Source organism: Branchiostoma floridae, chromosome 12 (genome assembly GCF_000003815.2).
Source record: "Branchiostoma floridae strain S238N-H82 chromosome 12, Bfl_VNyyK, whole genome shotgun sequence".
Classification (NCBI taxonomy): Eukaryota; Metazoa; Chordata; class Leptocardii; order Amphioxiformes; family Branchiostomatidae; genus Branchiostoma; species Branchiostoma floridae.
Genome location: NC_049990.1, coordinates 15521083 through 15530922, shown reverse-complemented (window position 1 = coordinate 15530922; position 9840 = coordinate 15521083). Strand labels below are relative to the sequence as shown.

At 39.4% G+C, this 9840-nt stretch overlaps 1 protein-coding gene across 3 annotated transcripts in view; it reads left to right on the top strand.

Moving 5' to 3' along the window:
- LOC118427778 (general transcription factor IIF subunit 2-like) overlaps positions 1 to 6706 on the top strand; it is a 14828-nt gene extending 8122 nt beyond the window's left edge. Inside the window, exons 4-10 of one of the 3 annotated variants that reach the window (XM_035837706.1) lie at positions 576 to 711; positions 1362 to 1481; positions 2273 to 2296; positions 3056 to 3137; positions 3902 to 4001; positions 5395 to 5538; positions 6135 to 6706. In XM_035837706.1, coding sequence (XP_035693599.1) covers positions 576 to 711; positions 1362 to 1481; positions 2273 to 2296; positions 3056 to 3137; positions 3902 to 4001; positions 5395 to 5538; positions 6135 to 6263 — 735 coding nt within the window. In that variant the 3' untranslated portion in view covers positions 6264 to 6706. The remainder of the gene's footprint in view (positions 1 to 575; positions 712 to 1361; positions 1482 to 2272; positions 2297 to 3055; positions 3138 to 3901; positions 4002 to 5394; positions 5539 to 6134) is intronic. The other 2 variants (XM_035837708.1, XM_035837707.1) reach the window with 2 other exon arrangements.
- The last annotated feature ends 3134 nt before the right edge of the window (positions 6707 to 9840 follow it).

The following is a 9840-nucleotide window of genomic DNA, read 5'->3' as shown; positions in this document are numbered from 1 at the left end:
TCTCACTACCAACTACAATTTTTCTGTTAGATCAGAGGTTTAAGAATTAGTAAAAACTGAATGGTCCCCGATAACGCTTAAAATTGGGCATTTTTAGGTTATATTTTGGTCAATATTTAAGCCAAATATTGACCGATTTACAAAATTCTTTTTGTGACATGTTCCTTGTTGTACCAGGTTTTGGGAAATGAATTTATAAAACAGCTATAGACTGTGTATCTTTTGCTATCAAGTGATAACATGTCAGAAAAAAAATGGGTACATTAGATTGTGAAGTAGCCGATAGCAAAAAATTGTATGGGAGTAGAGGGACTGAATGGGGGATTGTATTGGTTTTCCTCATCCATTGTGTGGAGTTTTAGAGGATTTTATATCCTATTTAGGCATTCTAAGGCTTCTTGAGGCAGGGGGATTGCATTACTATTAGACAGGTCACCGTTGAAGACAATGGCCACATGTGACCTAGCAGCATCCCTGGTCAATTAGAATTTTGTACTTGAAACTAGAAAAAAAGTTTTGGCATATGTCTGCTTATGAAACAAAACCAATTGTAATTTCTTTTTTTTATTTCGCAGGTTATTTTCTCCTTGAAGGAGGATCTTGCCCAGAGGGATGATGGGAAAGGTAACTCTGAGGCTCCACGCGAGCACAAGTTTGTTCTGTCCGGCACGGCGGGCCAACCAATGGGAGTGTTCTCACAGACGTCCACAGGTAAACTTGGTTAATGGTAGAGATTCGTTGTTCTTTTGTAGAACTGTAATTCTTTAAGTTGTGTTTTGTGGTTTTTATCATCAGAGTGCGTATTACCGTTAGTTTATTTGAGGTTATTGCACAGATTTAAGGTGGTGCTACAGTTCTTTGAAGTTATTGGAAACTATACGCATTGTTTTTGTGGACGAAATTTTGTCTATTCTGAGCGATTTTGTAATGATTAACAAGCTTGTTAAGACTATACCAGTGAGGAGTACCAACATTTACAAAGTCAAGCAAGGACATTCTATATTCCTAAGTCCTTGATTTCTGTAAAATTACCATCATAATTTGAATTCATCTAGTTAAAAAAAACTTAGTGCTCAAGATTGATGGAGAAGGGCTGGCTATTTTATTTCAGCTTTGCCTTTTTACCATTCAGTCCCACAGAATTGTGACTGTGACTTGACTTAACCCAAATTGTATAGGTTGTATAGTTAATTTGGGGTATGTACTTTAATCAAGAAAATATGGGACATTCCATCTCTTTAGGATAATAAAATCCTCATTGGTTTAATGTCTTCATTATTGCTGAAATGATATCTTATTGGTTGGATTTTCCTATCTGTTTCTGTGTGTGTTTGTGTGTTTGATTTGTTGATGGGGTGAAGTGAGTTCCCCTCGAAAACCCCGCAAGGAGTTTACCCCCGATGTCTTACCCCGTCACCATAAACTTGTGTTCTCGGGAGTTTCCAATCAGTCCCTCATGGTCTTCTCTCAAACCAGGAGAGGTGAGCGAACGAAAACACGGATCGGAGCTAGTTATTTTACAATTCACTCTGTGTACCACTACATTGTATGTGTACTCTGTATAGTCTTATTCCATCTTTGTCCAAGATTTTACCATTTAAAAGATCACAAAAAGACTTACTTATACATCTACTAAAAGCACAAAATCCAATCATTATACAGAACGTGGAACAGTTCATTAACTCAACAATAGTATACATTGTATCATATAGCTGATTAAATGTTAGTGTTATACTTCTCTTAGTCTTTGAGACTGTATACGTACATGCAATTAGCCTCCAGGCATTTGCAAATAATTATAGTGCTTATATAATAGTTATAGTGCTTATGTCACCCAAATTCAACATTTCCTGAGAAAGAGACTCGTTTTACACAACCATTGCTTTAGTTCCTCTGATGTTTCCTCAGTGCAATTCTTATTGCTTCAGCTGAACTGCAACGATAGGTGTCTCTGCTGATTGCATTCGACCATAATAGTGTTATTCCATGAACATAGATGTCTGTACAAAATATTCACCTTTATGATGTTTATATTAACATCCGATCTTGCAAGTCGGACTTCCAGTTCTTGATTCCAGGTAATCGGGATAATGTCTTACCAAAACACTGCTTGTTATGTTGCAACTGTGAAAGTCATATCATAGCTGTAGCAAAATCTTGACAGTTTTGTCAAACATGATGAGAATGTGCAGATTTTATATAGTAACATTAGATAGATGATTATTGTTAATGTTTTTACAATAAAGTGTTTCTTTTTGTGTTTTATTTGTAGCAGATGAGGCTGGCTCATCAAATGGTGAGTACAAATGTGCTGTATGCAAATATGCAGTTTGTTATACAGGTAAAGTTAAAGGTCTAGGTCACATTGCCTTTTTGAGGCCTCGGAGGCAGTGGACTGTTGACTGTGTCTAGGGCACATGAACAGTATGGATGTCCTTGTAGCTCAACTGGTAGCAGCTTGACAGTTGATCTCCCGATTCCAATTGGCTGGCAGCTACAAGACCCTGGTTCTGGGAAGGGCATCTTGGTTGGGGCTGCACTCATCTTTTGGAAGGGTAAAAATGGGTCTCCCATGTTTAAAGAGATGTCTTGTGCACACATCCTGCCCCTGTAAAAATGTACCCTGCTACATAAACAACAAGGGAATTTGCTGACCTATGTGCCAGTAGGTAAATGACAGCAACAACTTTAACAAGTACTGTTTTAGAATGGAAGGCCTTTTACCTTGCTACCTTAAGTTAGGTACACATTTCTACCCCTGGATGTAGTGAGGAAAGTTGTGTTCAGTGTCTTTCCCAAGGAAACAATGTCGTACCTGTGATCGTGACCCCTCGATCTTGTGTCTGACAGCCTGAACACTTATTAGCTATTTGGCACTTCTTTTCCTATGCTTTTAACATCATAGTGTATGTTGTTGTATGACAGTCTGCTGCTTCTGTCAATATATTGTATATGTATATTTATGAGCTATGGCAGGTTGGCTGTGTCTAAAGGTCTAAAGATATGGAATTAATGCTCTCTCACAGTGCCTGTATCTGTGCCCATGTTGTTATAGGAGCCTTGGCTCTAGAGGGAAAGGTAGCACACAGAGTGGACTGTCGGCCAGTGGGAGGGGAACACTACATGAAGCTGAAAAGGTTGGAGCTTTCTTTGATCATAACTTCAATGTGGCTTGATCGTAAAAGAGTTCCATACAAACATCACAGATGCATTAAAGACATAATTGAGATAACATCAATTGACATTTGTATAATATATGCATAATGCCCTTGATAGTGCACTACTGGTATACCACACTAGTATAATACTATAGATACATGTATGTTTCTGATCATTTTCATGGATGACTGTAAATTGTACCTCCATAAGGATTAGTGTGCACACCTTACAAATTGAAAAGGGCCAACACTACAACATACCAGCCAATGAGAGACTTTGTCCCACATGCCATAATGACAGAAAATGAATCTCATTTCATAATGGATTGTCCGACGTATGAAGAAGACCATCAAAAGTTATTTCAATACATTGTATGTAAGTCCGATATTGTACTGCCACATGTTAAGACAGATATTCAATTTGATACACGTATTATCATGTCCTGTTCATATATCTGCCTACATAGGGCAATTCATTTACAACTCCTTGCAAAAAAGAGACAATGCTATATTGACATAATGATCTGAAGTATTAGCTTTTATGATATTAACTAGATTGTTTATACTGTTACATTAGATTAGATTAGTTGTTAGATATTTGCAATAGTATATAGTTCAACTCCCATGTATATTCAGATTGCCATACATTGTACCTGTTACAATTGTCACGCAATAAAGTTCATTCATTCATTCAATAAGGAAGACTTCTATGTAGTTGTTGACGAATGGATGTTGTTTTACAGATTACAGGTTTTGGATGCAATGACCCCAATGAGAACAACCATGGCACTAGATAGAGCAGTCACAAACAACTACAAACCTGTCGCCAACCATGCTAACAATGTGAGTATAATGGAAGTTTGTTTTTTGTTTGTACAGTAAAACCTGTATTAGCGGCCACCTCTGTATAGCGATCACCTGGCCATTGCGTTTTTTGTCAGTCCCTTGGATTTTTCCCATTAACCTTAGCATTAAGAAATAGTCCAACGTGGCAACACGATTTCCGGCCTCGTAGATACAGAAAAACCTGCCTATTGCGACCATACAGCGACTGTATATCACCCTGCCCCTGGTTTGAAAAAGTTCCCAACAGGGTCATTTTGGCGGCGGTACCGTGCCTTGAACGTTAGAGCGCAAGTCTTTGTCAGCAAATTTACTAACATTGCACATCGCAAAATCAATCTTTTTCGGTAGATTTGACTTTGGCAGGGTCAGTTGAGTTTTGAGACGATCGAGACAATGTTACTTGGTGAGAAAGATCAGTGGGTACTGGAATCATTTGTAACTTATTTCTCGTGGTCAATTGATCAGCATTTTCTCTATAGTGGCCATATTTCTCCAGTCCCTTGAGTGGCTACTATAGACGAGTTTGACTGTCTTGCATACCCAGTAAACTGCTTCATGGCAAAACTAGGTTTGTACTGAACAGTACAAGCTGCATATCCAGTCAGATTTATTTGATCCGTTCACACTGGGAAGGATCCCCATTCTTCTTGATACGTTTGGTGGGTTCTTTTACGTGCTCGAGTTGTGTCTCAGTCCTCAAACGCAGAATCTCCATCTAATGTCCTATCCAAGGGATGTCCCTAACCACAGTTTCAACCGAGTGAAGTGCCTTTCCCAAGGACATACTGTAAATGCTGAAATGTTCACGGTGGTTTTATGTTTGCTGTTTTCGCAGTGGACACTTCATTGCAAAATTACAACCACCGCGAACATTTTTCCATGGCAGTAAGAGACTACAGTACATGGTGCTACCTCAAAATTAAAACCACCGCGAAAAGTCCCCTCGAACTTAAATGCATTTACAGTAATGTCAAATGGGCATGTCAGGAGATTCAAACCCTTCAAATGATTACACCATGCCAATGCAGCATCTGTGGCCTTCCTAAAAATGTTGGGAACACTAATACTAAAACCATTCTTTACTGCTTGGTAAATGTGTATTTAGGTATCCTCAACTTTAACTTAGTGGTAGAATTTGATCGCTAGCTGCGAATCTATGAGAGAGAATGGCATAGAATGGATTCTTCTTCGTCTTCTTGTCCTTGTCATCCTGCTGGACGATCAGTTCACTGACAGATGGACTCGCCGATGTGCAACCAAACCGCTGCACTTCTGCACAGTCTGCCACAGGTTGGGCAGAAAGCACTTGTTGTGCATGGATTATTGTGGATATCACCAAGTTTGTATATTTTAAGATTCATTCGTCCTTGTTTCTGATTGATATTTACAGTTGGAGATTGAGCGAAGAAAAAAAGAAGACGGGAAGCGAGCGCGGGCGGACCCTGAGAAAGTCCAGGAGATGCTGTTCTCTGCCTTCGAGAAGCACCAGTACTACAACATCAAAGATCTGGTGGAGATTACTAAACAGCCTATTGTAAGCAATTACTGCTTGTTTCTTTTTTGTATTGCATACTCTGTAAACCGTCTCATAGCGTAACACACCAAGTTTGTACAAAACAGTATAAACTGCACTTTTTTGATCCGCTCACACTTACTTGTCAATAGTCCTGGATAGTTCATTAATGTTCTTGTGGTGTGGCTCTCCTCAAACACAAGAGCTCAATGTCCTTACCCACAGCTAGGTGCTCATTTCCACCTGAATGAAGGGAGGAAAGCCATGTTAACCCTTAAACTGCCAAACCCGGATATATCTGGCACACATATATATGTCCTGTTTGCCGCACCCGGATATATCCGGGATAGCGTATTCCCCCCGAAGTAGAAACTTTGCGCAACAAACCCCGGAAGTTAGGGACTTCGGCCTTGTTCGGGGTTTCTTTTTGGAGGTCAGCAGCCAACCCTGGCACTGATAGCATTTTATAGGACTGAAACTCTGGCAGTTTAAGGGTTAAGGGATTTTCCCAATTAGTAAACTTCATATAACTCTAAGATTTTTCAATTAAGAACTCCTTTACTACCTCTGATTTTAAGATGTACTAGTACATTGTACTTTATTTTTTTCTCTTCTAGCAATACCTGAAGGAGGTTCTGAAGGAGATAGCCACTTACAACCTGAAGGCTCCTCACAAGAACACTTGGGAGCTGAAGCCAGAGTACAGACATTACAAAGGAGGGGAGACACCCATGGAACAGTCTTAAGAACCTTAGATGGCATAATTCTCCCCTTTTCATATATGAGTTATACCGTTATGCCCGAACTGTTCCTTATAACCCTTTGTAATGCTTAGGTCACATTTCCAAACCGGGGCTCGGCCAGGATGTTTAAAGAAACAAGAAATTGAAAATGTATACCTAGAAATATGCACAAAGTATGCCCAAGGTTTTTATGTTGACATTTTGTGTATTGTGATGTCTTTTACATCATTCTTTTTGCTCCCGAAAGCTGCATGGCCGGGCCCCGGTTTGGAAATGTGACTGTCTTAAGCCTTACTTTAATAAACCCTTACGTTTTGACGCCCGTATGTTCCCCATTACAGCTATGTTCCAACGCCCCTATGTTTTGACATCAGTTATTCAATGCCTGTATGTTCTGGCACCCCCTAACCCTAACAATTGAGCTGTCATAATGTATGAGATGTCTTAACATAGGAGCGTCTGAACCAGGGCTCTAGCCAGCTCGAATTTTTTTCCGTCAGCCAATTCCCATCGTCGCAAAAACACTATTCCAGGAGTTAGAGAGACTGAACTGAGACCTTGAAAAACGGGTTTTAATGAGATTATCGTATGTGAAAGGGCACCGACACACATTGTCAACAATCATAACAATAGCAAAACAAACAGTGTGTGGCTTTTACGTCCCCAAGCCGCCTGTAGCTTCCACCAAGGAGCTTTTATCAGATTTTTGTCTGTCAAGGTTGACGGATTGGCTTTAAAATTTTTCCGTCAAACGCAGCAAATTTCCGTCAATTAACGGAAAAACGGACGCTGGCTAGAGCCCTGGTCTGAACTAAGGGGTGTCCTAACATTAGGGATGTCTGATTATAGGGGCATCCTAACATAGGGGTGTCCCCACCTTATAATATCTTTATCAACCCTCTGAAATGAAGCGTTTTTACAATAATTGGTTAAAAGCTGAACACTTTTTTTTTCCTGCAAGTTTATCAAGCTGAAGTCTAAATGATGATGATGAAGTCTAAATGATATGGATACTTTCATGAAAAGCTTATCAGAAAGGTAGTTGAAGAGTTGCCAAACGTTGGCTAATTAGATTTTCTTACGAGTAAGACCATTTTGGTTCAATTATTTGGATGACATCATCTGGAAACACCAAACTGGTGCGTGCATGTGCCAAAAAGGTGGGCAAAAAAGCTGTATGAAAACTGAGCGGTCAGGAAGGTTGAACAAATAACTGAACATACAGAGTATGGTATACCAAACGATAGAATCTTTATTTTTCTTCTATCACATAATCTTTTTTCTACGACATTACTATCCAGTTGCTGATATTTTTTGAATGGACAATTGTTGCTCGGACGTCATCCATACAATTAAATCAATATGGCCTTATGCTTTATCACAAGAACATTTTTCTGTTCTGATTTTGAATGGAAGTTCAATGTTATAACATTGTCATGACTGCAAAAGATATGAATATAATACCTACAAGGAACATTATGGATAGCACCAGTTCTTACTGTTTCAATACCCAGTGATGTTTTATATAGTTCCTATCCTAAAAGGAAAGTACTTTCAGAATATCTTGTGAGAATTGTCTATTTATGGCAATGTCAGTAATAAAAGTGTTTTCATAGGCTTGGTGTTTGTGTAATTTTTTGGGTCAATTTGCATAAACGACGCAAATTATAAGTTTAGCTTGTTTTTGTAGGTTACACATCGAGGTTAGACATCAACAACATTGTGGCATCATGTGTGGCATTCGACTCTGAATCTAGGTCTCGTGTTCAATACCCGCCATACCCTTGACGTTGTGCCCTGGGAAAGGCACTTAACACGACCTTCCTCACTTCACCCAGGTGTAAAAATGGGTACCTGACTTCGGTCGGGGAGGTAAAAGAAAAGACTACCTTTACTCTCTGTCTGCACTATGTATGTGGCCCTGTTAATATAAGTTATAAAACTTGAGTGCAGTGCCACATTGTCCTCATCTGTCCTAAAGCAAATAGAAGTACAACATCTAAAGACAATTCAATCTCTGCAACTGGATACGATATGGAGATTACTTCTTCTGAATACAAGAGTATAGTTATGTCTGTCTTTGTAACTTATGTCTGGTCTTACAACTTGTAAACAGAGGATTGCGTAGACTTATCAATTATAAGTAGAAATTTAGCACAATGACGATATTGAATTTTTATGGTCAAATAAATGATCAGCTGGTGTGTTATGCCGAAGGGCGGTTATACCGGCTATATAGATACAGATATGGATACAAAGTTGTCTATCTTTTAGACCATCCATACATCTCGCCGGATAAACTATTCTGGACAAATAATGTTTTTGTCTAACCAGTACAATAGCCAGGATAGCGCCCTTGAAAAACCACTGCAATAGTCTAACTAGGGGTGGGTACCGGTACAGAAAATTCAGGTCCAGGTCTGGTTCAGGTCCAAAGGATCAGGTCCAGGTCCGGACCTGAACCTGGACCTGATTCAGTATGACTCATACCAATGGTCCATTTCACTACAAAGAAATCTGTTTGGTGGAGTATTAGACTTACACTGGTGTTTTAAAATCCTACAACGCTAACTGCACCTGTACGATTGACTGTAAACCTTGGTAGAAATTACTATAAACTCTATTTTACTTCACTCTTGTCATTTTCTTCCAATTGCAAGTGCCAAAATGTGTGAATGCCTGATAAAATGATGTGTTAATTTTCTAATCGGTCCAACATCCGGTCCACCTAATTTTTTCAGGTCTGGTTTTTCTGGACCGGTCCAATAAGAAAAAACGGTTTTGTACTGGTACGCTGTACCGATACCCAGCCCTAAGTCTAACCCTAGTAGCTCCATCTCTTTGGGTCCCCAGTGTGCTAAACTAACCATGCCAACGGGCTGTCAACCTTTTAGCATAGCAGTTTAGCATCTTGGTTTATGATCTGGCAGCCCGGGTTTGAATCCCGGGAGTCGGGATATTGTTTCTTTCGTTTCTACTCCATTCTTACACTTAGCACTAAGCACACTTACATGTAGTCTCTACTAACACCTTTGATTAAATCTGTAAAAGAGGATCATCCAGCTTTCAACTGAGTTCTGTCACAAGAATGAGAATGTAACAAATACAGCATGAAAAACATATTTCATGGTAGTTTAGCAAACCTTTAAAAATGTATTTTTACCTCATTTCCTCTGTTCCTTCATCCTGTCTGAAACTGCTATTTAAATGAATATTTTATGCAAATTTTGAAACCCTATCCCTTTGCGATAGTCTAGATTTCCCGGCCATCTGAGGATGTATCCTTCCTGATGGTTTATCAATATCGTGTCAGAAAAACATGCCTCCTGCCTGGTCTGGATACCCATGCTATCTGGGGATCAAATTTAAGAACAGAAAGCAGCAAATATCAGGGCATGCATGCTCTTTTCTGTAAGGCTATAGGGAACCTTGTTTGATTTCCTGTAGATTTGTGGGGAAATCGGTCTAGAAGTAATAGTAGTAATAACTGTTCGTCTTATTCATGTAAATTCCAGGCGAGGCCTATGAATTGCATAATATGAAGGGGATATTTCAAATTCAGCAGTAAGGGGACCCTCTG